We start from the raw sequence: 16,147 nt of genomic DNA on the forward strand, positions 1-16,147 counted from the left end.
GACCTATCCCAATCTCGATGGATTAAGAAGCATCTTAACCAAGCCCCTTGCCTGATATGCTCAAGCCTGAGTTGAGTTTTAAGAGATCTTCCAAGTACATCCACACCAACTTCTATGTTAAATGAAATGCAGAACCTGCTTACTGCCTCTCCTAAGGCGTAAACCTGACTGCAGCAAGATGACACTCATGTTTACTCACCCTCAATCTCAACTGGGCCAGATACCACTTCCTAGTACTTCAACTTATGTGTAACCACTTACTGCCACCTTACTCTACATAAAACTTTAACATATTCATACAATGTGAAAATAAAGCATCACCCATTAGCTTATATTTCATCTGATCTGTTTTCAAGTACCCTTGTCAACACTGATATCCATAATCCAGCAAAATCTACAAATTGGCAACTACTCAGCCTTAGGATTGCCAAATATATAATAGTAGTGTAATAATTCTTGATGTTGAAGCTGTTCCTTATAAACCTAATATTCCTAAATGTATACATTATCTCAGGCTGTCTAAATTTTTATCTTTAGTTTAAAAAAGCAAGAAAGTTTGCTGGTCTTTTATGATATCCAAGCTAGTCATATAAAACTTAGATTATATTATCAGTAGATATTTACTAAATACTCTGATAAAAAAATCAGAAAACTAAAATGAACTTAATATTCCTAAAAATGCAGTGAATGATGATATACCTCTTACAAATGGTTTCTACAAAGTACATACCTGCCCATATTTGTATACACTAATTAACAAAACTCTGCATTTCCTCCAGCATACTGTGTCCAATCATAGCATTCATACACTGAAAATACAATCTTTATTCACATACAAGTTTTTATTCATTCTCATCTATCAGTAACTTTACATGCCTTTCTTTTTCTAACTACAACTTCTATCCTACCTCTAAATGTCCTAAAAGTAATTTCAGTCATCAAACCTTAGGCCATCCAGTTTACTACGTGCTTTCTGTTCTTATTCCTGTTCTTGTCTTACTTTTCTGGCACATCAGTGAATCCACATGATCATCTAAACCTTAACTTAATATGCAATTTAAGGTATCTGTTTTAATCACCTTATTCAAGTTCATCTACACTTTCAAAAGAATTATTTGCCTTTATGGGAACAAATAAGGAGCTTTCATCATCTTTAATGTTAACCTGAAGTTCAGAATTTTCCTGGACCCTTGTAGACTCTAGTGGATTACGCACACCAATAACTGAGTTACTAATGTCTTCAGCATAATCAATTCTACTTTTTTCAGACATTGGGTTTCTACTTTGTCTTGGTGCTTTAATTCCCTCTAAAAAAGACGTTTCATTAGTCACTGAACCATCTTGAATCTGATCACTAACAGTACTAAAGGAAGAGTCTGTCGGGTATTCTAAAGGTACCCATGGCTTTGGACTTAGATCACTAACTCTAACACCCACATCGTTTAAAATTCCTCTGGTCTTTGCTAAGCATGACTTTTGGGTACTAGGTGTTTTGGTTGTCCTTTTCCTTGAGTTTCTGAGAAAATTTTCATGGTCAAATATTTTCTGAGCCTCTGGACTCTGATCACTTGTAGAGGACCTGGTTTCTTCAGATAACTCTTGGGTCTCAGAAGCAAGTTGCTGTTGCATCAATTGACTTGTGGGTATAACTGTAGAATTTTTGAATGCATATGGCATTGTGCTATCTTTATTAATGTGTTTAGTTTGCAGGAGAGCACTGCCAGAAAGAATATCATCTACATTTAGCACTTTCTTATCTCTGTCCACTTCATTTTGCTGTAGCTGTGGAGATGAAACTTTTGCAAGACCAATACCACAGGCTTGCCCTTTCTGTTTATCTGAATGAGGAGAACTAATCTTGGAAGTTAAGTGAGAGCCAGTTTTTTCTTCATATGCAGAATCAGCCTCACTCTCACTGCAATCAGATGGTGCTCCAATATGTGTTGACTTATCATCACGTGTTGTTGTCCTTATCTGATGACCTACTAATTCCAAGTTGGGTGCTGAACCAGAAAGTTTTGAAGCAAAAAGCCTCAATTGTGATCGTCGTTCCAACTCCAGCAAGTACTTTGCTTTTGTTAACTGGATCTCCAAATTCCTGTAAAAAAATAATATGAGTATATATATATATATATATTTCATTTTATTTATTATACTTTGTCGCTGTCTCCCGCGTTAACGAGGTAGTGCAAAGAAACAGACGAAAGAGTATAGAAAGACAGATAGGTAGATAGATATAGATAGATATATAGATAGATAGAGAGAGAGAGAGAGAGAGAGAGAGAGATAGAGAGAGAGAGAGAGAGAGAGAGAGAGAGAGAGAGAGAGAGAGAGAGAGAGAGAGAGAGAAAGAGAGAGAGAGAGAGAGAGAGAGAGAGAGAGAGAGTTGATAGAGATGCTCTGTGGAAGGTATTAAGAGTATATGGTGTGGGAGGTAAGTTGCTAGAAGCACTGAAAAGTTATTCATCGAGGATGTAAGGCATGTGTATGAGTAGGAAGAGAGGAAATCGATTGGTTCCCAGTGAATGTCAGTTTGCAGCAAAGATGCATGATGTCTCCATGGTTGTTTAATTTGTTTATGGATGGGGTTGTTAGGGAGGTGAATGCAAGAGTTTTGGAGAGAGGGGCAAGTATGCAGTCTCTTGTGGATGAGAGGGCTTGGGAAGTGAGTCAGTTGTTGTTCACTGATAATACAATACAGCGCTGGTGGCTGATTCAGGTGAGAAACTGCAAAAGTTGGTGACAGTTTGGTAAAGTGTGAGTAAGAAGAAAGCTGAGAGTAAATGTGAATAAGAGCAAGGTTATTAGGTTCAGTAGGGTTGAGGGACAATTGGGAGGTAAGTTTGAATGGAGAAAAACTGGAGGAAGTGAAGTGTTTTAGATATCTGGGAGTGGATTTAGCAGCGGATGGAAACATGGAAGTGAAAGGGACTCACAGGGTGGGGGAGGGGACAAAGGTTCTGGGAGCACTGAAGAGTGTGTGGAAAGTGAGAATGTTATCTCAGAGCAAAAATGGGTATGTTTGAAAGAATAGTGGTTCCAACAATGTTATATGGTTGTGAGGCATGGGCTATAGATAGGGTTGTGCAGAGGAGGGTGGATGTGTTGGAAATGAGATGTTTGATGACAATATGTGGTGTGAGGTGGTTTGATCGAGTAAGTAATGAAAAGATGTGTGGTAATAAAAAGAGTGGTTGAGAGAGCAGAAGAGGATGTATTGAAATGGTTTGGTCACATGGAGAGAATGAGTGAGGAAAGATTGAGAAAGAGGATATATGTGTCAGAGGTGGAGGGAACGAGGAGAAGTGGGAGACCAAATTGGAGGTGGAAGGATGGAGTGAAAAAGATTTTGAGCGATCAAGGCCTGAACATACGGGAAGGTGAAAGGCAAGCAAGGAATAGAGTGAATTGGAACAATGTGGTATACCAGGGTCGGTGTGCTGTCAATGGATTGAACCAGGGCATGTGAAGCGTCTGGGGTAAACCATGGAAAGTTTTGTGGGGCCTGGATGTGGAAAGGGAGCTGTGGTTTTGGTGCATTACACATAACAGCTAGAGACTGAGTGCGAACGAATGTGGCCTTTGTTGTCTTTTCCTAGCACTACCTCGCACGCATGCGGGGGTAGGAGGGTACCATTTTATGTGTGGCGGAGTGGTGGTGGGAATGGATGAGGGCAGCAAGTATGAATATGTACGTGTATATATGTATATGTTTGTGTATGTATATGTATGTATACGTTGAAATGTATAGGTATGTATATGTGCATGTGTAGGCGTTTATATATGTACATGTGTATGTGGGTGGGTTGGGCCATTCTTTCGTCTGTTTCCTTGCACTACCTCGCTAACGCAGGAGACAGCAACAAAGTATAATAAACATATAAATAATATACATCAACATATACATACACATGCAGACATATGCATATATATACACATGTACATATTCATACTTGCTTGCTTTCATCCATTCCTGGTGCTACCCCATCCCATAGGAAACAGCATCGCTACCCCCCTGCTTCAGTGAGGTTGCACCAGGAAAACAGACAAAAAAGGCCACATTTGTTCACTCTCAGTCTCTTTATATATGCTACATACAACATACAAACAAATCTCTAGCTGTCATGTGTAATGCACCAAAAACACAGCTCCCTATCCACATCCAGGCCCCCAGACATTTTACATGCCCTGGTTCAGCCTACTAACAGCATATCAACCCCAGTATACCACATGGTTCCAATTCACTCTATCCCATGTACACCTTTCACCCTCCTGCAAGTTCAGGCCCTGATCGCTCAAAATCTTTTTTCACTCCATCCTTCCATCTCTAATTTGGTCTCCTTGTTCCCTCCACTTCTGAAACATATACCCTCTTTAACAACCTTTCCTCACCTATTCTTTCTATATGTCCAAACCATTTTAGCACACCCTCTTCTGCTCTGTCAACCACACTCTTTTTTTGTTAACACGCATCTCTCTCACCCTTTCATTACTTACTTGATCAAACGACATATTGTCCTCATATATTTAATTTGGCCATTCTTTCGTCTGTTTCCTTGCGCTACCTTGCTAACGTGGGAGACAGCGACAAAGCAAAATAATAATAATAATATTTAATTTCTAATAAATCCACCTTATTCCGCACAACCCTATCTATAGCCTAAGCCTTGCATTCAGGTAATATTTTTGGGCCTACTTTTCATTCAAACATACACATTTTTGCCCTTCTAGATGTACGTTACTATGATTACTTTTTCCTAAGTCATAGTTAGTCACTGTCCTAAAAGGCTAAATTCTGAAACATTAATTTCATCTTCAGGTCATATGGGGTTACATGCTATGGTGAAATCAATGATACAAAATCCACTACATTAAGCTCCCATTCTAATTTCAGCCTTCTCTAAGACTACATCCTATACTAATGAAAAAGTTTGTTAAAATCTCACAAATACATACAATAAAAGAGAATGACAGAAATGTGTACCAACAATATTTCCTATCTACTTTTTTTATGATAATATTCCTAAATTGTTCAGTGTCAACTGGCTTTCTCATCTGTGCATAAAACATTATGTTTCACTTACACTACAAGTTCACGCTGACTCCTGACTTCTCTCCTTAGGGTCTCATTTTCTGTTTTGAGTAGCATTAAAATGGATTGATATTCTTGTTTAGTATGATTCAATGTAACTGTATCCCTCTCCTTTGAATCTCTGTCTTTATCACTGCATGCAGCTTCTTCTTTTTCACATTCTCCAGACTGTGCGACTTTAGGAACTACTATTGACTCAGATGATTTTTCTCGGCTCTCTATCCCAACTCCACTGTCTCCATCTGTCACAGGATGCTGGGCACGTATGCAACATTTACAGTTCAAAAAGCCAACTTCAGCCTGCTGCATGTTTTTTAAAGCTATCTGAAAAACAATCAACTTTTTAGTTCATCTAAGTTATCCAACTTTCAAAGAAAGCATTAAAAAATAGTGATACTTATGAAGCTACCTAAATTAAAACAAAATAGTTCCCGATCATTAACAATGCAACTTAAACTTAATGATACATGCATTAAAGGACATTCACAATCCTCATGTATAAAAGTTGCTGTAAACTGCCCCATGCATACTACCAAAACACTTTAAATTTCCAGTGCATCATGATCCCATACATCTCACACTCTCAAAAGTCCAGTGCAATTGTTCAGGATTCTGCTCAGAGTGATTAAAAGGGGTAAGGGGATCTTACCTTAAGGTTTCTTCTAACCTCATATCTAGGATGGAAACTACAGCTCTATGTGTGTTCACACCCAAAGCATGATGCATAATTCAAAGGAAGATTTTTACAGGAGTTGTTGGGTTTTTTATGCACCGAGTGATTATGGATGACAGCCAAATAGTTGACTGTGATTCTACAAATGCCATCCTACTGAGAATATACATGGAAGTGACATCTAAGTGCCAAGTTTTCCCTTTTCTACAAAATTTCATCAATTCCTTGATCATTCACATATTGGATTATATTTATTATTATATATTCTTTATTATACTTTGTTGCTGTCTCCCGCGTTTGCGAGGTAGCGCAAGGAAACAGACGAAAGAAATGGCCCAACCCCCCCCATACACATGTATATACATAAGTCCACACACGCAAATATACATACCTACACAGCTTTCCATGGTTTACCCCAGACGCTTCACATGCCTTGATTCAATCCACTGACAGCACGTCAACCCCGGTATATCACATTGCTCCAATTCACTCTATTCCTTGCCCTCCTTTCACCCTCCTGCATGTTCAGGCCCCGATCACACAAAATCTTTTTCACTCCATCTTTCCACCTCCAATTTGGTCTCCCTCTTCTCCTCGTTCCCTCCACCTCCGACACATATATCCTCTTGGTCAATCTTTCCTCACTCATTCTCTCCATGTGCCCAAACCACTTCAAAACACCCTCTTCTGCTCTCTCAACCACGCTCTTTTTATTTCCACACATCTCTCTTACCCTTATGTTACTCACTCGATCAAACCACCTCACACCACACATTGTCCTCAAACATCTCATTTCCAGCACATCCATCCTCCTGCGCACAACTCTATCCATAGCCCACGCCTCGCAACCATACAACATTGTTGGAACCACTATTCCTTCAAACATACCCATTTTTGCTTTCCGAGATAATGTTCTCGACTTCCACACATTCTTCAAGGCCCCCAGAATTTTCGCCCCCTCCCCCACCCTACGATCCACTTCCGCTTCCATGGTTCCATCCACTGCCAGATCCACTCCCAGATATCTAAAACACTTCACTTCCTCCAGTTTTGCTCCATTCAAACTCACCTCCCAATTGACTTGACCCTCAACCCTACTGTACCTAATAACCTTGCTCTTATTCACATTTACTCTTAACTTTCTTCTTCCACACACTTTACCAAACTCAGTCACCAGCTTCTGCAGTTTCTCACATGAATCAGCCACCAGCGCTGTATCATCAGCGAACAACAACTGACTCACTTCCCAAGCTCTCTCATCCCCAACAGACTTCATACTTGCCCCTCTTTCCAAAACTCTTGCATTTACCTCCCTAACAACCCCATCCATAAACAAATTAAACAACCATGGAGACATCACACACCCCTGCCGCAAACCTACATTCACTGAGAACCAATCACTTTCCTCTCTTCCTACACGTACACATGCCTTACATCCTCGATAAAAACTTTTCACTGCTTCTAACAACTTTCCTCCCACACCATATATTCTTAATACCTTCCACAGAGCATCTCTATCAACTCTATCATATGCCTTCTCCAGATCCATAAATGCTACATACAAATCCATTTGCTTTTCTAAGTATTTCTCACATACATTCTTCAAAGCAAACACCTGATCCACACATCCTCTACCACTTCTGAAACCACACTGCTCTTCCCCAATCTGATGCTCTGTACATGCCTTCACCCTCTCAATCAATACCCTCCCATATAATTTACCAGGAATACTCAACAAACTTATACCTCTGTAATTTGAGCACTCACTCTTATCCCCTTTGCCTTTGTACAATGGCACTATGCACGCATTCCGCCAATCCTCAGGCACCTCACCATGAGTCATACATACATCAAATAACCTTACCAACCAGTCCACAATACAGTCACCCCCTTTTTTAATAAAAAATATAGTTTTCATCATTCCTATGCTTTTTGGGCTTCACTAACTGTCCACTTGAAAGACTATGCTATGAATCAAGCAGCATGGAACAAAAGTTTGAATACTGGAACAGGAATTTTCAATACAATAACTGGGGGCGATGTAGTTACACCAATAATTCAAACCTGATCAATAATCAAACACTGTACTCAGTGTAATTTCAATCCAAGAGACGTAAATTTACAGCCTCTGATTTATCAAACCAATTCTATTACCACTACACCAATGTTTATGCTGACATCTTAAAAGAATGGTACTTTCATTATTGGTGTACAGCAAAACAATACATTACCTGCTCCTGCTGAGCTATCAGTTGCGCACAAAGCTTTCGCAGCTCAGTGATGTTCCTTTCTTGATCTGCCATTATTTCCTTTTGTTTTGCTATCTCCCTGACATATCAAAAGAAGTGAAAAGAAAACTTTATATAAAAAATAATAAGCACATGAAGGTATTTCAAATAAAGAGGAAAATATAAACACAAAGAACTAATGGTAAATATGTGGATTGAGGACACTACACAAGTAACTTATGGCTGAGAAAGAAAAGCATATCAATAGACTCCTAATACTCTATAGAAGTAATTTAGAAGGTCCTAACATATTATAATAATAGTACATAATCCTTCAATAGGAAAGATGGTAGTGAGTAGGGCTCTGAGGATCACTGAAAATGTGGGTTCTTTATTAATTTGAAAAGTCAGAGAAAAGTCTAAAACTCAATAACTTACCTTATGTTCACTTAGTCATAATATGCCAACCCTTTCATCTTACCCCCACCTAAACAGCAATGAATATTTGCAGGTAATGGTTATGTGAGGTGGGATGAATTATAAACAAGAGGCACAAAATCTGGACACAAACAGAGAGGATAAGTTGAAAGTAAACATGAAAGACCAAATATCATATATTTTCCAAGAATGTATGTGAGAAATACTTAGAAAAGCAAATGGATTTGTATGTAGCATTTATGGATCTGGAGAGGGCATATGATAGAGTTGATAGAGATGCTCTGCGGAAGGTATTAAGAATATATGGTGTGGGAGGCAAGTTGTTAGAAGCAGTGAAAAGTTTTTATCAAGGATGTAAGGCATGTGTACGTGTAGGAAGAGAGGAAAGTGATTGGTTCTCAGTAAATGTAGGTTTGCGGCAGGGGTGTGTGATGTCTCCATGGTTGTTTAATTTGTTTATGGATGGGGTTGTTAGGGAGGTAAATGCAAGAGTTTTGGAAAGAGGGGCAAGTATGAAGTCTGTTGGGGATGAGAGAGCTTGGGAAGTGAGTCAGTTGTTGTTCGCTGATGATACAGCGCTGGTGGCTGATTCATGTGAGAAACTGCAGAAGCTGGTGACTGAGTTTGGTAAAGTGTGTGAAAGAAGAAAGTTAAGAGTAAATGTGAATAAGAGCAAGGTTATTAGGTACAGTAGGGTTGAGGGTCAATTCAATTGGGAGGTGAGTTTGAATGGAGAAAAACTGGAGGAAGTGAAGTGTTTTAGATATCTGGGAGTGGATCTGGCAGCGGATGGAACCATGGAAGCGGAAGTGGATCATAGGGTGGGGGAGGGGGCAAAAATTCTGGGAGCCTTGAAGAATGTGTGGAAGTCGAGAACATTATCTCGGAAAGCAAAAATGGGTATGTTTGAAGGAATAGTGGTTCCAACAATGTTGTATGGTTGCGAGGTGTGGACTATGGATAGAGTTGTGCGCAGGAGGATGGATGTGCTGGAAATGAGATGTTTGAGGACAATGTGTGGTGTGAGGTGGTTTGATCGAGTAAGTAACATAAGGGTAAGAGAGATGTGTGGAAATAAAAAGAGCGTGGTTGAGAGAGCAGAAGAGGGTGTTTTGAAATGGTTTGGTCACATGGAGAGAATGAGTGAGGAAAGATTGACCAAGAGGATATATGTGTCGGAGGTGGAGGGAATGAGAAGAGGGAGACCAAATTGGAGGTGGAAAGATGGAGTGAAAAAGATTTTGTGTGATCGGGGCCTGAACATGCAGGAGGGTGAAAGGAGGGCAAAGAATAGAGTGAATTGGATCGATGTGGTATACCGGGGTTGACGTGCTGTCAGTGGATTGAATCAAGGCATGTGTATGGGTTGGGCCATTTCTTTCGTCTGTTTCCTTGCGCTACCTCGCAAACGTGGGAGACAGCGGAAAAAAAAAAAAAAAAAAAAAAAAAAAAAAAAAAAAATCAAAACTAATATAAAATTTGGCTGCTGGGGAAAATTGGATGAGATTTTCAAACATTCTGATGATTTCAAAAAGTGTTTCACTAACTTTTATGTTAATTACACATCATTTCCCCTGATCACAGTTCCCCCCACTATCATCTTATTCATTATGTTAAAATTAATAAACGTCATTATGTCTCAACCACTCTTCTAAATCACTTCAATTAAGTTTTAGGAGTCCACTGACATGCTCTTCTTCACTTTTATAAGCTGTGTGGTTTCCTTAAACTTTATCCTTACCGAGTTAATAAACAAAAGTAATCACTTTGTTCACAATAAACATAAAAGTAACACTTTTGTGTCAAACTCAAGATCCACTACAAATACATTCGTCTGATTTCCTACCCAGTTATTCCATCATGCAGAGTTGCACTGCACTACAATACAAAAGAAACCTTCTCAGATGATCAATGTTTAAGGGCAAGCATAATTTGAACAAGTTAATATCCATCTATTGAAAACCAGTGTTACTGATATTAGCTGTAGAATATTCTTTAAAAGAAAAGTATTCCTTTATCATTCATAAATGATTTAATACTGAAATCAAATTTGCAAAAAGCAATTATAAAATGCTCTTAACGAACCTAGTTCATTTCCCTTCTCACTTTACAATTTCTCATGAGTACATTTTAAAACAAGTATTATGAGAAATCCTACTTTGCTTCAGTTTTTGAGACCATGCAGTCATATCATCCATGTAACAGTCCAGCTAAACAATTCCAAAAACATTTCTTTGATACCCTCTGATCATCTGTAGGTGCACATCCAAATACTACTGTAACCTTATTATTCCTAGTTTCATCTCACCTAAAACAACTTAATCTATACTCTCAAAAACAATTCATCAATTATTCTATTCTGCATTAGGCACTCATTGCTTTGTACACAAAGAAAATGAGAACATTCATCTGAAAAAGAAAAAATTCAAAAATATCCAATAATAGTTTTTCTCCAAGAACTTCAAATATATTTATGGAAAGAAAACTAAATAACTGAAAACATAATGGATGAACTGATAGGATTAAACAAATGATTGTACATTCATCGTCCTTACCTGATGAATTTATTGAGGTCATTCACTTCTTGATTCTGAGAGTGAAGATCACTTTGTGTGGTGTGAGGTTCACTAGCTTGATTTAAGTTATGACGATCAGGAAACTGTTGTAAATTGCTTTCACATGGGTATTTCCTTAGGGTGGTTGAATGATCAGGAGATTGCTGAGGATTCTCATTATCCAACTGTTGTTCACCTTGTAAATGTTCTTCCATTTCATCTTTACTTGTCTGCTCTGGATTGGGTTCAGGTGCTATTTCAGCATCAGACTGCTGTGTGATGCTTTGATGGCATTCATTACACAAACATGCAAGGATTCTCTTCTTCGAGCATTTATGCTTGTGATATTGTGGCAATCTATTATGGGGTGAATGAAGAATATTACCTTGGTCTGTGGAGGGAGGAAACACCGGGGGATAGACAGGAGAAATAGCTGATATTAAACGCTGTGGATTACTTGCACCAACACCACCACAGGTGCCCTGTCCACTTATAAAAGCCTCAATTACACCCACGAGGTCAGTACCTTCACTGTCACCTGCAAATGCAAACATTTTCAGAATCACTAATAAAGTAATATATAATTAAAGAAATACATAATTAATATGCCCTTACCTATCAGCCCAAGGATCCACTTCTAAATGAATTTTGCACTGCTCAAGAAACACTACAGTCATCAGACAGAACAAAGGGTCAAAAAGTGTGGTGATGTGTGTGTCTTTACACGATGAGCACAAGAATACAAAATAAGTTTTCTGTCTTCATATGAAAAATGCATCCTAGGCAAGACAGGTCTTAAGACAAATTGAATTAGTCTATAAAGTTAGAAAGGTGGATGGTATCCAGAATGCACATGAAAGTGGATAACTAATATATGTAAGGGGAGTATAGTTTCAGATCAGTGGATGTTTGGTGGAATGGTGATTAAAGCTGGATTGGAAAAGTGAATGTTTAGTGCATGTCAGGTCATTTCACTCTAAAATTTTTTTGTCAATGACAGGTTTGCTGTATCAGGGTGCATCTGTAAGCAATGGTTATTTATATTTGGAGGTTGGCAGTTAGTTATGGAGTGATTTGGGTGGAAAGAGTCTTGTGTTCTATTTGTACTGTAGGGGGATGGAGTTTTACACATGTGGGGCCCCATATCTTGAAAATTCTCTATCATGCAACTTCTTAATTTTCTGTATGCTACCCTATGTGGTGCCCAGCAAACTGAAATTTTGTTGAGCACGAATGCTCAATTATTTAGTGTGATGGGAGGTTAATATTTTTTATAGTAGCTGAGACAGCATAGACCACTGAATGCCTTAATCACAGTCATCTCACATACAATATACATATATATGTTTCTATCTTTAATACTTGTTCACCATTTTCTGTGCGAGTAAATTAGCCTCTAGAACAGATCACTGAGCCATAAAGGAAAAGGATGAGGGTGGGCTTTTATGTAAGTGAGCCACCAAAATCATAAGTGACTGGTTAAATGAAGGCTAGCACATCACCAGAAATACTGAGGGTTAGAGGGGTCCAAAGTGAAAAGAAAGGGACCTTTGAGACCTAAGAAAGACTATATCATTAAAAGGGTTTAATACCAACTTACCTCTACTTTGAAGTCTCTCCCTCAGTTGCTGAAGTAACTGCAGAGCACTTTCTCCAAAGGGTGAAGCATTTACATCATCTGAAAGAAGCCTCTCATTCTCATGTACCTAGAAGCCCACACAAAAGTTTTCAGTTTAACAACATATCTTCTAAATTTTTCATTTCCAAGTCTTGTGTTCATCTACAACAATAATACAATACTGCTTAGCATTCCCAGCCTGAAATAAGCTAAGGTATGCATGTATAATAATAATGATTCTTAATATAACTAATTGCAGCACATGATATATGCCATGTTAATGGAAAAGGAATTAAAAACAACAAATAGAAAGAAAAAAATTAAAGTGGGTTACCTTGGCAAGTACAAAGAGGGTGAATGCAAAGAATAGTCACACTACCATCAAAAGGAGACATCAATCTTGGCTAACTACAGCTACATCTTTTCATGAGCTTAAGTCTCCGGTGAAACTGCAATCATAGCTTACCCTTTCTTGTCCAGACCGAGACTGAAAATGAAGGTTCGGTGGTAGAGATTCAGCATCTTGGTTCTTTGACTTGTTCACTTGTGATTCTCTCACCATATCATTTCTTTTTTGTGATGAAATTCTAGTACCTACCTTTTCAGATATTCTATCAGTTTTTTGTAAATATTCACATTCGTTTAAGGAATTATCACTATGTGGCAGAAGTTGGGTAGGGCTGAATACAAGAGTCTGTACTGAACGATTATGCTGATGGGGGTTTCTTTCTGTCTCTGACTGTCTCTTTCTGGACTCTGAGCATCTGCTTTCCATTCCTTGGGAGGTTCTTTCACATACATTTACTGGAGATTTTTCATTAACTACAATTCTACTGGACTCTGATGATGCATAAAGTGCAGTAGAGTGTGCTGGCATATCACTTTCACTCTGACTAGAAACAGTACTACAACTCTGCAGCACAGCCTCCCATGTGGCATCATGAGGCACAATATTATGCTGCTTTTTAATGGATTTCTTCCTTGAAACTTCATATGTCACTTGACCACCAGATGTCTTAGTGTTTCTATTATTTAGTGGCAGCTTACTTACTTTTTTGGGACCTACATTACAAGTATTGTTATTCTTTTCTTTCATCACATTTTGTATTTCCTTCTTTAAAGCACAGTCTCTGACAAAAGGTGGAGGTATGACAGTAGATGTTAGGTTTTGTAATGCAGACTTTGGAATTGCCCTTAGAGTCATCTCTATTATTTGGCTGCTATTCTGGAAGGTCTGACGACGAACAATTTTAGACTGTCTTGAATCTCTTTTACTGGCCATGGAGATGAAACTGGAAAAAATATCACAATCATTAACCTTCTTATCATTATTACTATCATCATCATCATCAATATTATCAAGCAGTATTGGAGAGTGGTAACTGACAGGGTGGTGGCATACACAGAGCATCAAACAGGGGAGGTACATGGATTTAGGAGTAGAAGAGGATGTGTGGATCAGGTTTTTGCTTTAAAGAATGTATATGATAATTCCTGATAGAACAAGAAAGACTTACATGTAGCATTATTGATCAAGGAATAACGTATGATAAGGTTGAAAGAGATGCTTTGTGAGAGGTGTTATGAATATATGTTGTGGAAGGAACATTACTATTAGTAGTAATAGGTTTATACCAAAATAATTTGGCATGTTTGTGGGTAGCAAGAGATGGTTGCTCATGTGCCCCCCACCATTAGCTACCACACGTTACTCAGGAAGCAGCTGCATCACATAATTATAATGTGGCTATTAGCAACTCAAAGATGGTTCATTTTAATATGTTTCTATCCTTACACCTCAAAGATCTGGAACCCTCTACATGCTTATGTTTTATTCTAAAAAGTATGACAGGCCCTTTTTCAATGGAGAATTGTCAACTTATGCTAAAATTCTTGAAATAGCTTTCTAAATTTCCTATTTATTACAAACCCTCTTCATGTTTCAGTTAAAGTCCAGCCTCGATGTGGGCTTTCATCCATAACAAGAGCATCAAACAAACAAAAATTTATGAAAAATTAACAGAACCTTTGAAAACCTAATGTAACCGCACACTGTATCCAACATTTATTGAAGTTTTCATCACATTCATAATATATTGCATACACCTATAACTGAATATTCCACACGTGCCTACATATTTAAACAAATGAATGACACTGTAGATAACTATTCATTACACTGCTTTACCTCTTCTCAAGCAGCAATTCCATGTGCTTCTCAGCATCAGACCATATTAATCACAAAATGTGTCGACTGTAAAATCAATTTGGTTGCTAGAGGAGGTTTTCATAGAATCGTTTGAAGTTTCATGTATTTTCACATCAAACATCCTAATCTTTTTTCCTGATCTTCAAAACCGTCAAAGCTATTGCCGTGTTTCATATAAAATAAAGTATAATACTTTTACCTTAAAATCTTAATTCTAATACATAGCGTGCAGTCATCAGACATTGTATATATTGCTCAGGGTTTAAATCTCAACAGTGACCAACAGAGTACCTGACCAACCCGAAAGTGGTGGTTATGGTTTAAGGGTCACGGTGCCTATCAGCCTAAGTGGTTCCAGATGCAACGCAACATGACAGCCTGAGTCAAGACTGGCGAGGAAGATATACCTTCGGAATTATTTCAGGTGTAATTATGGACTTTTTCTCAATATTACCTGAAAGTAAACTTACGCATTCTTACTCTTTACATTCCATGCAAATATATACATGCTATGGTGAAAAAACTATCGAGAAAGCGAAGCTCCTCAAAAATTACCATAAATCCAAAGTACATTACTGACAAAAACCTTGAACTTTCTCAGCGTCTCAACTAACTACGAAATACACACGTTTCCAGACGCTCTGCCCTAATAGCCTATAAAATTAGAAATAAAAGAAAAAATAAACCCCGCAAAAGCTGGATAATGCACCGATATGAAAAATGACACAAAATGTAAAGTATTTACTGATAAATCTAACGGGATTATTATGTATTCATACTCTGTGAAAGTAATTCATACACTCCTTTAACACGGAACAAACCCTGACTATGATGTTCACGAACCCTTCTTCCTTCTTTTTTCCATTAAATAAAGGTCCACCTCTGTAGCAAATCGTATTTGACAGTACTTCAGACATAAAGTGGTTTCTTAAAAACAGGTTTCTTTACCTGTTATTCTATTCTTGGTAATCTTATATGGCAATCATGATTAAGAAAACGAATTGCAATAAGTATTCTTAGTATTCATTTTATATGTCTATGCATTAAATGGTAGTACTTCAAATTTTCATCAGTAATATCATGGAATATCGCTATCACATGACTTGGTTCTAATAAGATTTTGCGCGGGTTTAATTTTTTCTCCCAGGATATGCTTTTTGCCTAGATGTCCTTCAAGCTTCATTTCCTCTTTGTCTAACACAAACAACCAAGAATATTCACTGACAGTATATTTTCAAATTATAAAAGCAAAAAATAACACGCACAAAAAAAGGGAAGTTAAAATGGTTGTCTCTTTTCTCCTCATTCCGATTTTATCTAATTACCATATTTGG

The 16,147-nt window shown here is 38.0% G+C and overlaps 1 protein-coding gene across 3 annotated transcripts; it reads right to left on the reverse strand.

The window, feature by feature from the left end:
• Positions 1–823: 823 nt before the first annotated feature.
• On the reverse strand, positions 824–15,744 carry LOC139746526 (uncharacterized). Of its 3 annotated transcripts, none has more exons than XM_071657847.1 (7): positions 15,657–15,744; positions 13,071–13,896; positions 12,587–12,692; positions 10,987–11,524; positions 7,997–8,093; positions 5,085–5,416; positions 824–2,098 (listed from the first exon to the last, which is right to left on the reverse strand). In XM_071657847.1, the coding sequence occupies exons 1-7, from the start codon at positions 15,728–15,730 to the stop codon at positions 1,081–1,083; spliced, it is 2,991 nt and encodes a 996-aa protein (XP_071513948.1). In that variant the 5' UTR covers positions 15,731–15,744; the 3' UTR covers positions 824–1,080. The 3 variants fall into 3 exon arrangements, with proteins under 3 accessions (XP_071513948.1, XP_071513949.1, XP_071513950.1); XM_071657848.1 differs by having other exon boundaries at positions 899–2,098; positions 15,635–15,735; XM_071657849.1 differs by lacking the exon at positions 15,657–15,744 and adding an exon at positions 15,369–15,433 and having other exon boundaries at positions 935–2,098.
• Between the last annotated feature and the right edge of the window lie 403 nt (positions 15,745–16,147).

This window comes from Panulirus ornatus, chromosome 65 (assembly GCF_036320965.1).
Source record: "Panulirus ornatus isolate Po-2019 chromosome 65, ASM3632096v1, whole genome shotgun sequence".
Lineage (NCBI taxonomy): Eukaryota > Metazoa > Arthropoda > Malacostraca > Decapoda > Palinuridae > Panulirus > Panulirus ornatus.

Excerpts from the sequence above, each read along its gene's own strand:
- LOC139746526 (XM_071657847.1), bottom strand. The coding sequence starts at position 15,730 with ATGTCTGAAGTACTGTCAAATACGATTTGCTACAGAGGTGGACCTTTA. Across the intron at positions 8,094-10,986 it reads GACCTCAATAAATTCATCAG|GGAGATAGCAAAACAAAAGG; the intron begins GTAAGGACGATG and ends TTGATATGTCAG. Across the intron at positions 5,417-7,996 it reads TGATAGCTCAGCAGGAGCAG|ATAGCTTTAAAAAACATGCA; the intron begins GTAATGTATTGT and ends ATTGTTTTTCAG.